Genomic DNA, 20023 nt, shown 5'->3' with positions numbered 1-20023 from the left:
CGTGAAGAGCGAGCGCGCCGCGGTGGAAAGCACGCGCTCTTCCCGGGCCTGCGGGGAAGTCACCCCGCCCTTTGTGACGTCAGCCCGGCCCGTGCTGCGACCAGGAAGTCTCCCTCACACCGTGCTACTTTTCAAAAGCGCTTCCGAGCAGACCTGCACTGCCGAACTGGTGAAATGTTCCTGCGTGTAGCAAGTTAACCAGGCGATTAAGGGGGCGAAAGACAAAGCCGACGCTTCGGTCTTTATGTTTTCAGAAATTGTTAGTTATGACTTATGAGATAATACTGGACACCATCTGCAAGTATTATGTGAGTATTTGTTATTGACTGGAGTGTGTATCGTGTGCGTCTTCTTATTGTCAAACTGAAAGAGCCGACTTACAAATCGCGTACAGCAAAATTGCCAGTCGATATGAGTTCTGAATTCTTTCCTAAACCTATCTGATGTGTTCATAAAGTTAATATCAACTAGAAAACTGTTTTAAAAACAGATTTTTTAAAAAACAGGTGCTCAGCGTCGTCTCCTGTACTGTAGATTTTGTAGAGTGGCTGTTCCCCGGGAGCCGGAGTAAATAGCTCCCAGGCACTATGCGATTATTGTTGAATGGTGTCGAGTTGTTGTAGCGCCGATCGATCTCCTACAGTCCGTGCAGGGGGAAGGGTAATGACGTCATGCAGTGATTCTTCCCGGTCCAGCGCAGCTGTGAGGGACTGTGAGCTCAGAAAAGCAGCCTGCTCTCAGTAAGTCACGGTGGCCGTGCCATTAGTTTGCTTGATGATGATGACGATTGGGTGACACGGTGCGGCTCTGGGCTTGAGTCCAGACCTGTGGAGTTTGTATGTTCCCTCTGTGTTTGCCTGGATTTCCTCCGAGAGTCCAAAAACTGACTGGAAGGTTCATTGGCTTCTGGGAAAATTGGCCATAGGTGTGAGCGGGCAGTTGTCCGCGTGTGTGCCCTGTGAGGGACTGGCGTCCTGTCCAGGCTGTACCCTGCCTTGTGCCCGTTGCTTGCTGGAGATAGACTCTGGCTGCCCCGTGACCCTGACTTGGAAGAAGTGGTTAGAAAATGGACAAAATATGATAATATTTTGCTCCCATCATGTCCTTCCTATATGAGAACATGTCAGTCTCCCTTGACAAAAAAAAAATAACATTAGTAAGAGGTGCTTTCTTTCCAATGTGGCTGTTTGCGTCTCTGGTGAGCCGTTCAGTCTGAGACACAGCTGTTTCTGCAGGAGCCCCAGGTGAGGTCCCTCAGCAGCTAGCGGAGACGGCAGCCTGAATCTCTCCGGAAAGTGATGGCGTCCTCGTCCGACCTGGAAGGTACAGATGAGCCGCCGCTTCTAGCGTCATCCCTTACACACAGTCAGTCCACGCAGGCCTGCGTCCACGCTCAGTGCCGTGGGACAGCAGCATGGAGCGGTGGTTGAGGGTTCGAATCTGCCACTGTGCCTTTTATCCCCTTCGGCAGGCCCCTTCATTTAAAACGCGACTGTTAATGATAACATGAGAAATCTTCAGGCTGTTGTAAACGAGGAATTGATTCTCGTTTAACCGGCTAATACCGTGCACTGAAAAACGGTAAAACGGGCGCTCTTTTTCAAAACATATCGAGCTTGGACTGTCGGGGAGAAGAAGAGCCAGCGGGCATTGGAACAGGTCTGAGGGAGTCGAGCCACCCAGTCGAGTCGCCAAGGCCGAAACCCTGGTTCCTTTCAGTTAACGACTAGATGAGATCCTCTGATCAATTAGCTGCCAGCTAGCAGGCACGCAAGCCAAAAGGTCTGAGCATCTTTCTTTCGCGTGTGATGGTTACTCTGTTTCTAGCTGCGCGTGTCCATCAGGAGCCTTGGAATCTGTGTCCTACCCACAGCCCCCTGGCAAATGTATGTACAGTATTTCTGTATCCCTGTGGAATCTCTGTGCCTGTGAACTGACCGGATGACGAAGAGGTCAACAGGGAGCTGACAGTTAATTTAATCAGGGTATGGGTCTCAACAACTACAACAACTTTGGTTGTCTTTGAGCAGGTTGTAAGTTCCTTTCATTGAGGTTTCTCCTGTTCTGTTCTGCAGCACACCTGGGACATGAATACAGGACGTATTGTCCAGGAAGTGTTTTTCGGAAAATGTTATTTCTCAGGTAGTTGCTTGTGATGTCAAAATACAGCTGCAAACATCAAGCAGAGAACACGGGGGAGGTGACGGACAAGAATCTGTGTGGGTGTGGCCCATCCAGCCTGTGTGTTTTGTAGAAGCTGGTTGGTTTGGCAGTTCCTGCCCTTTCTCCTCTATGGACTCCCCTGTCTCAGGGCCTGCTCCTCTTAGAGGCCGGAGTGTCGGACAGATAAAGCTGAATTTTTTTTTACCTCCCCTTCCAGTGTGCAGTGCATGTTTTCAGCAGCATGTGGACACCGTCGAAAGCATCATCAGAAATAATGATTGATTGATTGATTGATTGATTGGTAGACACCGGGGACTGGCTGCCGAGGTTGAAAATTCAATTGCTTTGCTTCACCGAAGAAACCTTTCCCTTCGTACAACAGACTACGAAAGCACACTGAGAATTTTATAGCTTCATGTTTTTCTGTCTCCGGTGTGTTTTACTTTGGCCGGGCCTTTTGGCGCATTCCCGAGAACCGCCAGCAGGTGGCGCTGACTTGTGCTTGTGCTGGCAGACGGGTACGGGGCCGCCGAGCCCCTGAAGACGCACATCCAGAACTCCTGGGACCTGCTCGTGGCGGCGCTGTACAACATCGCGCCGCTGCTGGACCACCTGCTGGCGGCCCACGTCATCACGGACGACAACTACAGCGACGTGCAGGCCGAGAGCACGGCCAGGAACAGGGCGCGCAAGCTACTGGAGGTGGTGCACTACCAGCTGGACGAGGAGAAGACCCGCCACTTCCTGGAGTGCCTGAGAAAGTGCCGGCACCAGTACCCCCGGCTCCGGGACTGGCTGAACACCGAGCCCGGTAGGCCTCCGCACGACGCGCTTTCAGCAGGGCGGGGCGTGGCGCAGTGTAACCTCCGCGCCTGCTGGCTTGCGCTCGTCCGCGTCTGCCTTCCGCCCTGGCCTGAGAGCATTGTAAACAGACACCTGCTGCAGGAGACATTTCAGGAATAACTGAGGGGAGGAGAGCACGTGGCCAGGAATAGCCACTGCGCCATGCGTGGGAGTTTTTTCTGTGCTTTCAATACACCGGCAGTGATCACTCAGAGACACCCATGTGTGGTAATAACATAGGGTGACTATGGCTGCACCCGGACTGTAAAACTCACTGTCCACTGCTGGAACTCAGGACACTGTCTGTCTTCTCCCAGTGTTCCCCAGAAATGGCCATTTCTGTCTCACATTAAACTTGTCTCCAACTTGCACTGGACTGCGCTGCGACTTCTTCCAGTCCTACAATTTGCCTGGCTGCACTTCACAGCAAGAAAAAAAATATTTTTATATTTTGCTTATTGAATAAGTAATCTCGAGTCACAATCCGAGCGCCTTGATCTTTCTGACAAGATGAGACATCTTGCTCTTGAATTGTAGTGGAAGTTTTAGGGATTTCATTTACAATAATTAGACAGATATTGGTTGTTGACAGCAGTAAAGTACAGTAGCTGGGGGGGAAGGCAGTCTAACCCTACACTGACAGCATCTTTCCTTCTTTTCACAGCAGATATCAAGCGAGGCCCAACAGGTATGTTGTTCCCCGGACCCTGACAGTACTGCTCATTTCTGCACAGTTGCACGTGCTCAGTGAGTGTTCTCTGCGGAGTGAGTACCAGATTTAGTCGTAGCCCGCGGAGTAAAACCCGAGCCGGTTGTTAAGGGAGAAAGCTCTCGGCGCCTTGTGGACTGCTTCTGGAGCGCCGTGCCTCTGTCTGCGTCTCTCCCCATCAGAGCAGAAGCTGCAGAGCCAGGTCAGCGAGCTGTGCCACCGGCTGGGCCCCCTGGTCACCCCCCTGTCCGTGCGGCTCTACTCCGAGGGCGTGCTCTCGCTGTTCGAGCTGGAGCAGGTGCAGGCTGCGCCCACCCCCTTCCTGCAGACCCAGAAGCTGGTGGCCCTCTGCCTGGCCCGCGGGGAGGCCGCCTGCCGCAGCTTCTACCAGGCCCTGCGCCGCGAGGACAGCTTCCTGGCCAGGGACATCGACGGTGAGTGGCCCCCGTGCCCCTTCTCTGGACTCTGCCTTCACGTCCGGGTGCGTGGCCGAGGTCATGCCGGATGCTCACAGGCGGACTGTTATATTAAAGACCCAATTCCCCTGCTTGGGCGCGCTGGTGGTTCTGTAACAGTGGGGATGATGCCCGCGCTGAAGCCACGAGAACATTTGGAAAGAAAAGCATTGTAACTTCTCTTTTTATTCCTTTTCCAGCACAGTGAACAACGATACTGAATTCCTGAGGTGTTCAGATACTGTAGTGAACATAGTAACTGCACTGACTTTACCAGGAGGGCTTTGTCTCCTATAGCGTGTTTTGTCCCTGGGTTGTGTGTGATTTTTAAAGAACGTCTTTGTTTCTCTGTTTCTCTATTTTCCTGAATTTCCAGATTGCACGTCTTCAGTGAAGTCCTGGGAGGGTGGTGTCAATGCAATCCAGCCAGGTACAGAAGCCATACTCCAATGCAGTCATGTTGGTGTCAATATGCATTGTCCCCCTACGTCTGTTTCTAAAGAGGGGAGGATCATCCAGGATCAAATGGTAGGCAATTCCATTTGAGCCACACACATCAGGCCAGAATGTATTCAGGTTTCTAGGCATGATGTTACCCCAGTCCATCACAGGACCTACTCCCAGCAGTACTAGTTCCTGTTTATAGAGCTGCCTCGACTGGAGCAGCTGGGGTCAAGTACCACACTCAAGGTACCCTGTGTTACTGCGTCACTCACAGGTACTTGTACGATAGCAGGGTCTACAGCAGGGATTTGAACCCGCTGTCCATCAGTTACGAGTCCAGAGCCTTGCCCACTACACTCCACTGCCTCCAGGATCAGTTAACTTCCTTTCCATATAGAGTGATCAAGCCTGCTTTTGAATGACACCTCCCCTAGAGGTTTATGATTAGAATATCCTTTGAAACGGTTGACTCTCTGGGGAAGAAATAGAAGTTCTCCAGTCTCTTTAGCCGTAGTGGTCAGGCACTGCTTCTGTGATGGTGAGCGTTCTGTGTTGTAGTGAGCACCATGTCTGATGCACATCCACCGATATTGGCAACAACCAGCTGTGCCCTAGCTGTAGAAGAAACGAGCCCCATTGAAGACAGTAAGTATGCCGGAAGATTTTTTTTCCCCACACGTTATGCCGGTTTCTGACAGCCAGCTTTCCCTTTAAACCCATTTCACCTCTGAACTCCTGAGCAGACCTGGAGTGGGTCCGGCGCAGGACGGGCCTGGAAGGAGGGAGGGGTGATACGGGGTCAGGAGGCAGACTCTGGATCTGTTTGCAACTGTCGTTACAAACACAGTAAATAAGAACTGATGCCTTTGCCCCTTTCAGATCGGATTTAAAAAGGTTACCGCCCGGTGAATTTCGGGGATGCCCGCAGGTGACTAGGGAATACACGGGCGCTGCCGCCGTTCACTAACTGGTGTCTGTGTTGTGGCAGTGCTTCGAAACCTGACCCTCAGGACCGAGTACGGAAAGGAGATCGATCTGCCCGCTGCGGAGAAAGGTTGGTCTGATCCGTGGCTCGTCGGGAGCGCCTCGGTCGTGCTTTCTCTGCTGCTCTTGAACCCCTTGCGTCCTTCTTTCCCCCGGACAGATGTCATCAGCCAAGTGATGGGGCAGCTGGGCCTGCAGCTGGACGCGGGGATGACCCTGAACGTCTGCGAGCTGGGCGTGGCCCTGGGGCTGCCGCGCAAGGCGGCCAGGGAGTGCCTGCTGGAGCTGGACAGCACCGGAGACCTGCACCAGCTGGCTGCCGTAGTGCACTGCTTCATGGAGAAGACCCAGGACCCCAGCCGTCTGCTGGCCAAGGCTGCAGCCTGCGACACTAACAGTACGCCCACATCTTTAATTCACCTTCCTTCTTCTCATGGTACACATAGCTCGTTAACCTGTAAAGATCGGGGGGAGTGCTATTAATTACCATCCAGCACCACAAAGTTGCCTCAAGCAGTCCTGTCGAAGCAGCATAAAATACTGTGGCTGTTGCTCTAAGAAAATCATGTCTGCTTAATAAACATGAAACCCAGCATTTGGGTCTCGCTCTGTTCCACTGTAAACTTAACCCCGACTCCAGTGCGGACATTATCCCCAAACCTGTCCCGAGCTCTGGGGCTGTTCGGTGGGACTATAATCGCATTTGCAGGTGTGGTGAATTATGAGAATTTATCCTGACGGGAGCTGGGTTCTCCTCTCTGCTGGCAGGACTGAGGCTGTCGGAGAGGGGCCGGCTGCTGCTGGAGCTGCTGCAGGAGGCCGCAGCCCATCTCGAGAGGGGGCAGCAGCAGCAGCAGGAGGAGCAAATCCAGAAGTGCTGGCACCTTTTCAGCTTCCTTGCCTGGGACTGCCTGGCCGTGGTGGAGGAGGACCCGCCCGCCGTGCGCTGGTCTGGGCCGCTGGGCGCCGTGGAGCGACTCAAGGGGAATGGGCTGGCAGAGCCGGAGCTGGTGCAGGAGCTGGAGGAGTGCTGGGCCGAGCAGACCCTCAATAGCCTCCGGCAGAGCCTGTGCGTCCTGGCGCAGCTGCTGAGGGACCTGCACCCCCGGCTGGACAGCGTGGAGTTCTCGGCCCGCTTGGAGGGAGAGGTTTACCGCTGCAGGCCGCGCAGCCTGCACAGGGTCACCCGCTTCAAGGGCCTGGCCTCCAAGGTCATCTACAAGGTGCTGCAGCAGAGGGCCCCGCCTGCGAGGGAAGATCCAGCCGTCTTGGGGGACGGGACCGTGGTGGCCGCGCAGTACAAGGAGATCTGCCTCAAGATCGCCCAGCTCCTGGCCCGGGTGGCTAAACGGGGGCAAGGCACCGACCTTGCGCAGGCCCCGCTCTTGGATATCATCCAGGAAATCCGGTCGGCACTCTCCACTCCCGAGCTCGCGCCGGACGCCTTCGACGGAGGACTTCATTTCCGGCTGCTCTCCGTAGTCGAGTTCAACCCCCTGGTCCTGGGTGTGCCGTCCCTGGTGACCCTGCACTGGCACACACTCCGCGTCCTGGAGGAGTACCTGCGGAGCAGCGACAGGCACTCGTTCCAGTTCGTCTTCGAGGACGTGCGGATGGCGGGCGGCTGGGCGGAGCTCAGGGGCATTCGCAGCGTGCTCGGCCCCGTCGCCATCGACAACGGCATGGAGGAGGTTTTCCAGTTCTCGACGTCCGAGCCAGCCTCCTTCCTCGTGCGCCTGCACTGCCGTGGATACAGAGGGCAAGAGTATTTCCGACGCAGCGAGCCGCGCTCTTTCCAAATATCTGGCCTGCCCGATGAGGCAACACCAGAGCTGGAGAGGGAGGGAGCTGGCGTGGTGCTGCTGGCCGAGCAGGGGAAAGCGTGGCTCAGGGTGCACAGCCCAGAGGGACCGAAGGCCGGGCTGCATGCCCTCACTCAGCGGTACTCCGTGCTGCTGCAGGAAGGCAGCTGCTGCTTCCTCATCAAGTCGTCCGGGCAGCAGTGCGAGGTCAAGTTCACTTTTAAAAATGGGCAGATCGCAGCCGCCGAGAAAAACGGCTGCACAGTTCTGTGAATTTCGGATGGGTCAGCAGTTTGTCAGAAGCGGGGTTCTTCATATCAATATGGGGAAGCTATCTTTTAGGGTAGCACAGTGTCAGTTTTTATGGACTCTTATCCACGTGCCTTAGAAATGGTTACTGAACACTATGAGTAAGTGGCTTGGTGCAGATATTAATTACGTTACATGAACGGGCTCCTTACCCAGTTTCGGGAGAGGCTAGTGGTTAAGACTACCGGCGGTTTTCAGCACATTTGAGGTTTTGCTACTGTTTGACAATCCTATTATTTTTTATAAAAAATGTGAAAGTGGCGCCCTGCATAATAGGGGTCTGTTCTTCCTTGAGATTAGGAGTTGATGAAGCATGTATTTCAAAAAGTATTTGAAACGGAGCATGAAAAGAAACTTACCACTTAGAGTTGCAGCAAATTCTCAGTTATCATGATCACACTTACAGTATCTTTTTGTGTAGCATATAGACTGAGATTATGTCGAAGGGACATGACAGATGCTGCATGCCAATTATCATTTGTGGGCAACTGGGCTGATCAACAGGACATCTGTGGTGAAGTAAGTGTATGAATTTATCAAAACGGTGCCAAATCCAAAACATTTAATCAGTATGACTTTTTCTTAAACCAACTATGCATGGAGTGGTGTTTTTTTGGTGCTTAGTACAGTAATACCTCATGTGTTGTCTATGAATGTCTGTACCTCCTGGATCTGGATGACTGATATGAAGCTGTAGTAATTCCTGGATGCCTTCAGATGTCAGCAATAAAATCTTTTAATTCAGGTGTTTTATGATTGTTCCACCTCACTGTCTGGATACCTCATCAACGTGGAAATAATACCAACTAGCCCAAGAACATCTCCGACCCATTTTAAAATGGATTCATCTTGATTTATTTGATTTGGGTAAAATTGCATTATAATTTAAAATTCCTAAAACTTTAAAAGTACATATAAAAAGTAAACTTAAAAGAAAAAAAGTCTTTAAAAGCATGGGCATAACATGCAATGTAACCTTGATGAGCATTCTGCTCTTTTTGTTCTCGGAACAGTGAGAAGCACTTAATATTACATTTTTAGCTCAGCCTGCTTAAAATAAGCGGGCAAAGAAATGTAAATCCTTCATCTGAGCTTCTCTCGTCCATCAGCAACAAGCAGAGTCACTTAGTGTGAGTGTATAACGCAAACCACCCTTCATCTTTCACCTTCTCCACCTGCCAGAGACAAAAGAGACAAAAATGCCTTGAAAACATTTGGACTTTGTGATGCGAAGGAAAGTAAAAAAGGACTTTGTGACATTTAATATGCGCCAGTTACTTTTCCATCGGTAATACACCCCTCAGTCTCTAACTGCTACAAAAGGACAATACCGCTAACTGATAGCTTACATTACAGTTCAAAACACAGCTTTACAAAGGAGATGAGCAATAAACCCTTCAGAGGTTATGCTTTCACTTAGAAAGAGAGCACCCCTGTTGCATTAGGCAGTGCGATATTACCTCTTCATCCAACTTAAATGAGGTATAGCATGGTTAGAGCCAGGGTAGTTGGAAAGTTGTAAGCTGTCGTACCTTGGACCTGCGCTGGATGGGTGCGGGCCTTCCCTCTGCTGTACAGGTGCTCAGGGGAGAAGTGCTCCTACTGCCAGAGCCTGCAGACCTGGCACAGCAGATGAGACCCAACAATCATGCAAGATTTTAAGACTTGCGCAGTTGTGACTTTTCCATTTTTTTCATATTCCTGGCTTACCTCTCACATTGTTTGCATGTTTTTTTATTTGAATGTGGAGTAGGTGGCGTATACAAGTATGAACTGCTACTTCAAAGTGTCATAACTGTCAGTATTAGAGCAACAAAATGTGAACAGCAACAGAGGTCTGAATACCCTTGCAAGGTACTGTTAATACTATTATGACTATAATACTATATATATATGAATAATATATGTATTCTATTATGATCAATGTTTAAAACATTTTGATTTACACCACCATGTAAGAAAATCGATAAAATTCCCTCTGGAATGTTTATCAGATTAGGAGAGGAGAGTATATAAAAACTTTTACATGAGGGCCATAGGAATCATTGAAACAAAACGTCCTGAAGGTATTAAAACTCCTCACCTCCTACTGTAGCTCCTATCCACAGAGGAAGGTGGTGTTCCAGCAGTAGACTCAATTTCAGGCAGTGGGATAGACACCTCTACAGTCCTCCCTGTAGCAATGAGCAAAAAAACGGACATGTCAACAAGTTTGTCCTGATATAAATGTACTATGATTTACAATTTTGATAGATGATGATTCTTTAAAGCTTTTCTCCTAGCTGTTAAGGTGACCATATTCTTTAAATATGGACATTGTGAAAGGACTAAACAGGTAGTATCCTATAAGGACAAGGCTAAATAAACTGTACAGTAAAATATGGTCAAATCAACATAAAATGCACCTAAAAGCATTTTGCTGCAGAAAAGTGAAGTGAAAGGCTTTTTTTCCCCAGACAACACAGAGGTCCCTTCCTTACCGGCAGCACCAAGGCTGGCCAGGGGGGGCGAGGGGATGGGAGAGATGCTGGGGGAGACGCCGCCGCCAGAGGACACCCGCCTCTGCTGCTCGATGAGCTCCAGCAGCCTGCCGCGCGCCTCCGCGCTCTGACGGTTCAGCTCCGCGATCCGCTGCTCCACGCTGGACACGGACAGGGAGGGGGGCGCCCTCTGCTGCCGGGACCGAAGCAGAAACACAACGAGGAAAATGAAACAAGTCCAGTTTGAACGGCAGGAGGTGGCTGGGTTGAAAGCAAAAAAAACATCGATCCCGTCAAGATGACTGAAGTCAATTAAATCGGGACCAAATATTTCTCTACTGGTGAAGCATGCGACTACTGACTTTTTTCTGAATTTAAAGTTCAGCTGTCTTGTAGAACTAGTTCTGTAGCCAAGGGGCAATTAAAAACATTCAAAAGTTGAGAGTATTACATAGTAGACTCAGGACTAAGTATCCATGAGAGTGCCCTTATTGAGGAAGTGCTTCTGTCAGGGTGTCTCACCTGTCCTCCATGCTCCTCAGCCACACATGCCTTCCTCGCAGGTGCTGAGGCTGTGTTTTTGTTCTCCTGGGGCACAGCGGCCTCAGCTGCCTGGGATCTGAACTGCCCCAGCTGCGCCCGGATGAGAGAATTCTGTCTGCTGAGCTCCGTGATGTGGCCCAGCAAGGACTCCTGCTTCTGCGCAGAACTCGGAAGTTGGGAGAGTTCCGCTTTCCAGGCGGGAGCCTGCTCGGGTCTGGGACTCTCTGGGATGGCTGCGCTGTGGAGCCCAGTCTTGGGGAAAAGGCTGGAGCTGGGCAGGCTGGCGAAGGAGGATGCCACGCTGAGCTCCTCCAGCTCGTCCCGGGTTCGCTGGGAAGTAACCCCCACAGAGGGGGGCACCACCTGTCTGTCTGGTCCTGACTGCCCCATGCCACAGCCCTGTCCGTTGAGGTGCGGATCCCGATTTTCTGTGAAGACATTTCTTACGACTGGAAACACATGAAGCAGATTTGAATTATGTTATTAGTGATCTAATGGGGAAAAAAAATCCTTTAACAAATCAAAGCAGTGTTTTATTCCGAAGCTTTGTAAGGAATCTATCCCACACTTTGTCAGATGTCTACATTAGAACGCAGCAACTGTTAAGTACAACCCAGAATAAAACAAGGGATATGTATTATAATTTAATCAGTATGTTTGAAGCCAAACAGAATTAACTCCCCAAGCAGGAGACCAAAGAATGCTAAGCGTCACATGTCCAGACAAATGGAACTTGTAATATTGGTGAGTGAATCACAAAAGCCGGGAAGACGCCATTATCTACATGTTTCAGACAGGTGGGAGGTTCCCGCCCTCTCCCTCCTCACCTGACGGTGCCGTGCGGGCGGGCAGGCTGTCTCTCTGGCGGGGGGGTGACAAAAGCACGGCGGGGTGAAAGAGGTGCTGTGGGAGGACCGTGCCGGAGGGCCCCTGCTCCGGACTCGCGTTCCCGGGAAGGATCGCGGTCGGTACTGGCATCCCTCCGTCTGACACGGGACCGCCAGCACAAACAAACACGCACAAGGACCAAGACCGCAGCACGTTACAGGTGTGGCAGTACAAGGCAAGGGCAAAATGAATGGCTAACTACTGTATTTGACAAAGATCAAATGAAACAGCTCCTCATATTTGGCTCAAACAGAGAAAACAATCAACACTGTCAAAGCTGGTTTCAACAAAACCATGACAATTACCTAAAGTATATTTTGTGCACAGTACAATTATTAACACGAAACACTACTAACACTTAACTACACCATTTGGTTAATGTAAAATATAACTTCTGTGTGACTTAAAGAAGATCAGTGTGGGCAGCTGTTCTGTAAGTCAAGTTCAATCTGCTGGGGTACTACACTGAAGTACCTGTGCTTTGTGTGCCAATGGCAGCAGTATCGGCTGCCAGTCTGGACTGTGGCTCTTCAAAGTCTGTCTTCACTCCCAGTGCTCTCAGCCCCTCTCTCACGGAGCTCAGCTGCTGCTCTGTTGCTGCAATGTGCTGCTGCAGCTTCACCTGTAGAAAGTAATAGACACTGTCCATTGGGCCTGAAATGCATTTAATTACGCCAGTTTAGGCTTGCTAAACATAACCTGCTAAGTGACATGAGGTCACCACACCTGAGGTTTAGCGTTAGAAAAAAAAAACACTTGATGAAAATGAAGCTCAAGGACAAAGGTTATTCATGTTTGTTTTCTCTAAGAAACATTGTAAAAAAAAAAACCTCTTAAGCTCATTGTAAAATCTCTGTGTTGATGCTGAATCCAGAGCAACCCTACTACAATCAAATAAAAGAAACTGTTAATGGTCAGGAAATGTAACACAATAAAAAGTAAACCTACTGATCTTTCAGGATGTAGCGAGCCCGTGCTGTACCTGCATGGCTGAGTTCTCCTCTCTCAGGGCCAGAGCCTCTGCAGTCAAGGCGTCGATCAGACTGCGCTGCTCTCGCGTCTCCTCCTCCAGCCTCCTCCTCTCTGCCATCTCCCCCTGCAGGGCACGGTCACTCTAGCCAGGGCACACAGCACGGTCACCTCATGCCTTTCAAAAACTGCACTTGATACGCTTGTAACAACTAAATGGATTCCCGCTTTGTGGATGGACCATAATCCAACAATCAACAACAATAATATCCGATTTCTCAGTTTTTTGGCATCCAAGCAGCTACGTTTCACACAGCCGCAGTCAAGACTCCCAGCCCAGTGCTGTAATGAGAAGGCTCGGTACCTGTCTGAGGTGTTGGGCCAGCCTACGCAGCGTGGAGACCAAGGACACCGAGAAACCAGTCAGTCCCGGGGCTCTGTGAGGTGGGGCCACGCTACTGTGGGGATCCTGGTGGTCCAAGGAGTCCAGCTCCTGCTCCACCTCACCCAGCATGCTTTGCAGCAGCTCAAGGCTGGACTGGTTGCTGCTCAGAGAGGCAACTGCCGAACTGTCCAGACCTGGGGGCTCCTCACAGCGCCTGCGACTGGAGCCCAGGGGTTTGCTCTTCTTACCTACACATTGTATAACCAAAGTCCCGTTAAGAAGGGCACTCGAAATGAAAATGAGCACATACCATGGATATACAGGTACTCTGCACTTTATTTACTCATCTGCCCAAAATGAAAAACATTACCGATTTCATTTTATTACATTATGTTTTACATACACATTACACATTTTTTACATTACATTACATGTTATTACATTGTAATAAAATTCCTTTATTATCATTTTACTAAACACAGATTTAAACATACACGGTAAGTGGACTGCGCATCCTAAAGGTCAAGCCCTGAATCCCGCATTGTCCAGAAACACCGTACGACACACAAAGTTTATGCTTGTTTCACTGAACTCCCAGGGGGAGCTGAGCCAGCCTCTCTTGCCTACCTGCCCTGCGGGGTCGGGGGTGGGGGTTGAGGATGTGGGTGACGAGGGCGGAGGAGTGCCGAGGGGAGGCCGGGCTCGGTGCTGCAGCCTGTCGTCTGGGCCGCACTCTCTGGACCGCAGCTGTGGCGTTGAGAGCTGCTCCAACACACAGCACAGGAGCTTACTCCAACACCAGCACCCAACAGCTGGTCAAGAGCAGCTGCCACTTCACGACATTATACTGACAGGAGACTGTTTTAAAATCCGTAAATGTGAAACTAAGGGAAAGGCAACCCTTGGACTTCTCGTTACATTCCAGTCTTTTGTTTCTGTACTGACACAGTACTAACACTCAACCCTGTTTTGGACGTGATGTCCCGAGCTGAAAGAGCAGCAATTTATTCGGCACACCTACCTGCCCGCTCCCCAGAGGGCACCGCTTTGGAAAGGGGAGTGTGAGGGCTCCTGGGTGCACCAGCAGCCAAAGGCGCATGTGAAAGGCTGTGCTGCTGATCGCCAGGCCTCCCCTGCTGACCGATCGGCTCTTTCTCCCGGAGATAACGGCTGTATCTGGAACCACAGGGCAGAGAGCAGCTAAAGGTTAGCAAAGCTATAAACTCAGAGCATGAACCTCAGCAAACATTTTAATATTTTCTTTTTTATTCCGCTTACTCATGGAAAAACAAAAACAAGAACACAAAAGAAGACTTTTGAGACCGTGCGAATCAAACGATCCCCACATTCCTCACAGAGGGCCCATATGCTCAGCACAGAAGTACCTGCTGCCACAGGTGGTATTCCTTCACAGAGGGCCCATGTGCTCAGTACAGAAGTACCTGCTGCCACAGGTGGTATTCCTTCACAGAGGGCCCATGTGCTCAGTACAGAAGTACCTGCTGCCACAGGTGGTATGCCTTCACAGAGGGCCCATGTGCTCAGTACAGAAGTACCTGCTGCCACAAGTGGTATTCCTTCACAGAGGGCCGGTGGCTTTTACCTGCTGATGTCAATGTTGGAGTTGAAGGTGACGGATTCGGACGGATCTCCCTCTTCCTCGCTGCACTCAGACTCTCTCGGACTCGGGCTCTCATCACACACCTCGTTCAGAGCCTGGGACGTGGTCAGCAAGGGCATTACTTTGTTACTCACACAACAGGTTGCAATCCCTAATCACACTTGCCACCCTGGTCTGTGGATTATAACTTTAGCAGCTTTAGGTGAATCACTTTCAAAGGATGGTTTCTGCCCACAGAACAAGGATAAGAAATACAGTACTTACTTTTTTTAAAATATTGGAGCATATGTGGTACAAATAAACTTTTGAATTTGTTCTGTCTCTGCGGTGCTTCTGCATATTAAGAGGCAGTTCAAAAACTAATTATAGCATAATAAAACATGAAAAGCCTAAAAGGCAAACACTGTACGTTAATTATATTTTGGTGTCTTTAAAGACAGACCTGATTTTGTGGTCTCTGTCACTTTTTCGTGGCTGTGAAGTCGGTAGGGCCTTGGAGACAGGGCTTTGAACACTTAATAATGAGACATTAGCATCTGCCTTTTTAAATAAAACCGTCCTACTCTTTCAATCCAGTTCTAAAACCAACAAGGGACTCCTCTCCACTGATTCATCCCCGGCTGGATGGATGAACATTTCCTGGCCTCTGAATTCTGAATAGGCCTATTGTATCGTAGCATTTAAAAACAAAAATTGCTGCTGAGTCCAGGGTAGATCCTGTGCCTGTTCAGGCCGGAGAGGCACAGGGGGTGATAGGTGGCCATACCTGCGGGTCCATGATTGACTGGCTGAGGATAGACAGCTGTGTGGGTGGGTCAGGCCTCTGCAGCACAGGCATCACTGAGGAGTCTGGGTCACAGTCGGGGGCCACAGTCACATTGGGGAAACCTGGGGACAACACAGAGTCATATCTGCTGTGTTCACCTGAGTGACTGCCGTTGCCAACAATATGCCACGGCGCTTGATGGCAGATCAAAAGAAAATAAATGTGGCTTTTAACAACGGGTGGAGTAACACTGTGAAGGAGCACCGTGCATCAGTCCTCCATTCGGCGTTCAGAAGAGTCTGAACGAGCATCGTGCAAATGCCACATTTGTTCTTTCAGTTCACAACTGAAATGAATTAATCTATAGCAGAACCCACCATTTAAGTCCTCTCCTTTATTTTAAAGCAATGGTATTATATATATATATATGGACAAGAAACAGTGAGAATTGTATAACTAAAAAACTATTAAGCTCACTGGAAACACTCAACATGCTTCTGCTGTCATATTCTTTTGTGCCATTTTGCAGGGCTGCATATAATTACTATCGGCAGCGAGCTCCACTCATCTGAGCTTGACCTGCACACACTCTGGCAGGTCCACGGAGTGAGGCACATGGTCACAGGAAGTGACAGGGATTAGCTTAGCACCCAAGTGTTGGATAAAGAGGGGCGTGAAGATGGCAGAGAGAATGAGCGAGAGAGCAGCAGCAGCAGCACCTGTTTGCCTGCGTGGCGCATCACCAAACAAATCCTTCACGACAGCCAAGGCTCTGTCCGACCTTTCCAGCACGTCCTGCATCCGATACTGCTCCGACAGCACCTGCGCGCAAACACAGGGGCTGCACTCAAATCCTGCTTAACAATACAGGCATAGAAAGTAATTCCCCCCCCCCCAGTTACTGTCCATCTCCTAAAGTCTTTACATCTAGGCTCCCGCAGAAAACAAACACTGCAGACCTGTGGCATTCTGTTAACTGCTACTGAATGTTTTTATAACTCTGCATCAAGAGATGTCAACAGCTTAACTTTTCATCTTAGGGGTTTTTTCTCCTGTACAGATAAGAGGGGTTATTTAACCTCAATGAAAAAGTAAAATTATGGGCACCCTGGTGTCACAGTGGCTAGCATACAGGGAGGTTAGACTTCTGGGAAAACTGGCCCTGGTGTGTGTCTGTATGCTTGTGTCTGCGATGGACTGATGTCGTGTCCAGGGTGTACCATGCCTTGCACCTAGTGCTTGCTGGAATAGGCTGCAATTAGTTTACTGCAGTCATTAGGATACTATAATCACATGGGTCTAGTGTGTATTATTAGCAGTTATCCCATGGAGCTCACGTAACTTCCTCAGTACAAAATGACTCAATTCAATGTGCCATAACAAGTGCACATTCCCTACGCACAACAACAAACTATTGATGCCTGCCATCCACAGTGCGACACTGGCAGAAGAGAAAGGTCTGTCTTGCTCCTGCCGGTACAGTGCGAACTCACCTCCCTCATAATGGCCAGCCTGGCTCTCTCCAGGGGGTCGGGGCTGGCTGGGCGCCGCCCCCTCAGCGCCCTCTCCCGGAGCTCCCACTGCGCTGCGGCCCTGTTCTTCGAGCGGTGCAGCTCGTGGCGCCGGCTCTGCGTGCAGCACAGGGGCTGGGGTCACAGAAAGGATTCCACCCTCCCCGCTCCGGCCCCGCAGACTGCAACCCCCAACCCCGGCTCCTCCAGCGCTTTCCCCTGGTTCGAGGTGGGGAGCTTGCATCGGGTCAATTCGCTACTAGCGCCCAAACGCCCTAGCTTGGCCGAGCGGTGGCTCTGTGGCTAAGGATCTGCACCTGTGGCTGGAGGGTTGCCGGTTCAAATCCCGCAGCTGGCAGAGGAATCCTACTCCTTTGGGAACCTAAGAAAGGCCCTTCACCCCAGCAGCTTCAGGGGTGCTGTATAAATGGCTGACCCTGCGCTCTGACCCCCAGCTTCTCTCCCTGTCTGCGTGTCTCACGGAGAGCAAGCTGGGGTATGCGAAAAGACAAATTCCTAATGCAAGAAATTGTATATGGCCAATAAAGTGATCTTATCTGATCTAGTAAAACCAAATAGCCTCGTGTCCTGTGTAAACTCTCGACAGGGGGCAGAGAGCCATCAAAAGATGGCCAACTTTGTGATTCAGATTGGTGAAGAGACTGATTTAATCTGAGCCAGAAGGAGATGGAAACAGGAGACTATTACAGAGCAGCAGGCCTCGCAAACTTTTACAACTGCAGTTTTCTCTTGTTTATTGTCCCCGGTGCACGATCTCTTTATAGACTACCAGGATTTACAGCGCATCAGAGGCTTGTTTTGAGAACGCTTCCTCTTCTTCCCCAAGCGCACGGTGGCACTCAGTCCCACTTACCAGCTCCTCTGGAGTTGCTCGATGGACGCTGAGATCCTGAATGGTGCTCTAAACGAAAAAAAATAAATTAATGAATCGATCAATCTGCAAACAAGGCAGGACAAACGCAGTGCCTGACGATATTTTGATCGCCGCTTCATTATTAAAGAGGAAAACGTCGAGCCAAACGGCTGCCGAGCATCAGGCATCAGTCCCTCAACACCCGGAGGTTTACAGGGATTGTAAACCCAGTTGACTGCAGCCGAAACCGCTCACGGTCCACAGCATGGAGGCCACAAACAGGTGCTGCGCTGAAAGACTGCTTACCAGCTGGGAGTAAAATGCCACCACGGGTCCAGTGTGTATTACTACCAGCTATCCCATGGAGCTCACATGACTTCTTCAATAGAAATGACTCGATTCAATGTGCTCTGACAAGTGCACCTCCGCAGGGTGACGCTGGCAGGAGAGGAAGAGCTGTCCTGCTCCTGCCGGTGCAGTGCCGGAGAGACGCCTGCGGACTGTCCAGGGAAGGCAGGGGTGAGACTCACCACCCAGTCCTGCTGGCCTGCCGCTTTCTTCTTTCTGACCCGCGTCGCCTTCCTCCCCGGCTGGCAGGAGCGGCTGCCTCTGACGAACGACATCCGTCAACACGCAGCGCAGGTCCGGGCGGACGCGTCCTGGGGCTGCGGCAGACGACCAGGGCAAAAGAGTCAGAGGCCCGAGGTGCCTTTTTCAGAAGCGCTTTCAATCACTTCTGATTTTGATTTTTATTTTTTTTTACCCGAAGAAACTGCTATTATTTCATCCGAAATGCGCTTTTGACGGGGGAAATGAAATGTTAACCCCCGTCTCCACACACTAGCGTTAAATCTCGAATTAGCAATCACGGGACCGTTCCTTGTGCGAATTTAGCACTTTAGACCCCCACCCTGTACAACTAATTAAGAGTAAGTATATACTGTAGAGCAGGGAATCAATTACATTGTCACGCAACACGAACGTATTTATCCAATGACCTCATACAAATACACAGTAAAACACTACAGGAAAGGTGCAATTTATAACCGAATAATTCATGTTTATTCATTATTATTATTAAAATAATTAACCTTATTTGATTGAGTCGGCTTTCCTCGTAAACGGTTGAACACCCAACTTACCTTAACGCACTTCTGTACTGCCGCCGTCTGTCTCCAATACGCGCCTGTAGGTTAAAAAAATGGGTTCACTTCCGCCATGTTACCAAGGCGACCGACGCTTTCGTTGCATTTGCATTATGGGAAATGAAGTTTTAACTGCTACTTCGACAGCATCGGCAGTAATAATTGATTGCCTGATGTAATTTACGTTTTTTTTTTTGCTCAGTAAAAACAGTTCAAATCCCCAGAGAAAGAGTTTGGGCTACCACAGTGTTTTCGATATTTTCTTCTATTCATAACTTTGTGAGAATCATTTTCACAGTGAGGTTTCGCATTGCTGAATTAGAAGATGGGCACTATGAATATAATAATTATTTTGCTTACTTTGCCTACTGCCTCGTCTTTCTCACACCTAAAAAGGCTCCACAGCCGAAACGTTGTGTTTTCTTTCTTCTTTTTTTTCAGCAGGGAATAAACCCATACTTGTTCCTTTGCAACCTACCCACCTGAACTACTACATGAATGAAAGAATACGCGTCTTAAATCCCACAACACAATTTGAGTAATGCGATTCGACTGCTCTTTCCACTCCAGAAATCTGTTCAAAATCAATTCAAATAATCAAAAATGTCATTTCAATTATAGGTTTATCTGAATAACGTAAAAAAAATAATTGTATTTGTTTACTGATGAACTGTTTACATCTTGGAGGCCCAATTCAGATGATAAATGTCTATCCTCTTGCTCCTGGCAATTCTATGTATGGGAGAAGACTTCGATTCAGAAATAGGCCTTGTGAATGTGTAGTTTACATCGCGAACAGCTCGAAGAACATTCAAAACAAGCGCCCTACAACCGCCCCACGCATGTTTCTATAATGTTAGAAAGGTGTGGGTGGAGAAACGGGGTGTTAACCCTGGTGCGCGCAGATTAAAGTACCCAAAGGTAACTGTATTGGCGGGCACCACTCTTCACCTGCGCCGCGTCAAGGAATGAAAGTGCTGAGGCGACGGGCCAAAAAAAAAAAATAAAATAAATCAAGACAAAAAAAAACAACAACACCACCACCATTCAAAATGTGTTTACTCCAATAAACGCGGGATTGACTACACGTCGTTAATGAGGCTGGCTGGAAATGAGAATCATCCAGGGAAGG

General features: G+C 49.7%; 2 protein-coding genes across 4 annotated transcripts; one reads left to right on the top strand and one right to left on the bottom strand.

Annotated features, from left to right (window-relative positions):
* The first annotated feature begins 81 nt into the window (after positions 1-81).
* LOC148830222 (uncharacterized) lies at positions 82-8462 on the top strand. Of its 3 annotated transcripts, none has more exons than XM_088922488.1 (10): positions 82-308; positions 1236-1323; positions 2678-2974; positions 3674-3694; positions 3898-4149; positions 4547-4600; positions 5173-5259; positions 5603-5668; positions 5759-5995; positions 6367-8462. In XM_088922488.1, exons 2-10 carry the CDS (start codon positions 1299-1301, stop codon positions 7671-7673), a joined length of 2346 nt encoding a protein of 781 aa, XP_088778614.1. In that variant the 5' UTR covers positions 82-308; positions 1236-1298; the 3' UTR covers positions 7674-8462. The 3 variants fall into 3 exon arrangements, with proteins under 3 accessions (XP_088778614.1, XP_088778613.1, XP_088778615.1); XM_088922487.1 differs by having other exon boundaries at positions 3671-3694; XM_088922489.1 differs by lacking the exon at positions 2678-2974 and having other exon boundaries at positions 116-308; positions 3671-3694.
* A 78-nt stretch (positions 8463-8540) lies between these two features.
* spice1 (spindle and centriole associated protein 1) lies at positions 8541-18928 on the bottom strand. The gene is made up of 18 exons (XM_088921403.1): positions 18889-18928; positions 18277-18411; positions 17747-17794; positions 16855-16989; positions 16081-16183; positions 15362-15483; positions 14578-14690; positions 13996-14150; positions 13602-13736; positions 12954-13222; positions 12603-12734; positions 12095-12242; positions 11560-11718; positions 10712-11181; positions 10190-10382; positions 9793-9883; positions 9242-9329; positions 8541-8884 (listed from the first exon to the last, which is right to left on the bottom strand). The coding sequence occupies exons 2-18, from the start codon at positions 18367-18369 to the stop codon at positions 8831-8833; spliced, it is 2508 nt and encodes an 835-aa protein (XP_088777529.1). The 5' UTR covers positions 18370-18411; positions 18889-18928; the 3' UTR covers positions 8541-8830.
* Positions 18929-20023: the final 1095 nt, after the last annotated feature.

This window comes from Atractosteus spatula, chromosome 7, assembly GCF_055471065.1.
Source record: "Atractosteus spatula isolate fAtrSpa1 chromosome 7, fAtrSpa1.hap1, whole genome shotgun sequence".
Lineage (NCBI taxonomy): Eukaryota > Metazoa > Chordata > Actinopteri > Semionotiformes > Lepisosteidae > Atractosteus > Atractosteus spatula.
This window is presented reverse-complemented; position numbering and strand designations above follow the sequence as displayed.

Bases quoted from the DNA above. Each gene is read 5' to 3' on its own strand.
- spice1 (XM_088921403.1), bottom strand. From the start codon at position 18,369: ATGTCGTTCGTCAGAGGCAGCCGCTCCTGCCAGCCGGGGAGGAAGGCG. The intron at 12,243-12,602 runs GTACAGCACGGG...TACTTTCTACAG, and splicing joins AGGAGAACTCAGCCATGCAG to GTGAAGCTGCAGCAGCACAT. The intron at 10,383-10,711 runs GTGAGACACCCT...CGGTCCCGGCAG, and splicing joins CTGAGGAGCATGGAGGACAG to CAGAGGGCGCCCCCCTCCCT.
- LOC148830222 (XM_088922487.1), top strand. From the start codon at position 1,299: ATGGCGTCCTCGTCCGACCTGGAAG. The intron at 1,324-2,677 runs GTACAGATGAGC...TTGTGCTGGCAG, and splicing joins GTCCTCGTCCGACCTGGAAG to ACGGGTACGGGGCCGCCGAG. The intron at 4,601-5,172 runs GTACAGAAGCCA...TCTGTGTTGTAG, and splicing joins TGTCAATGCAATCCAGCCAG to TGAGCACCATGTCTGATGCA.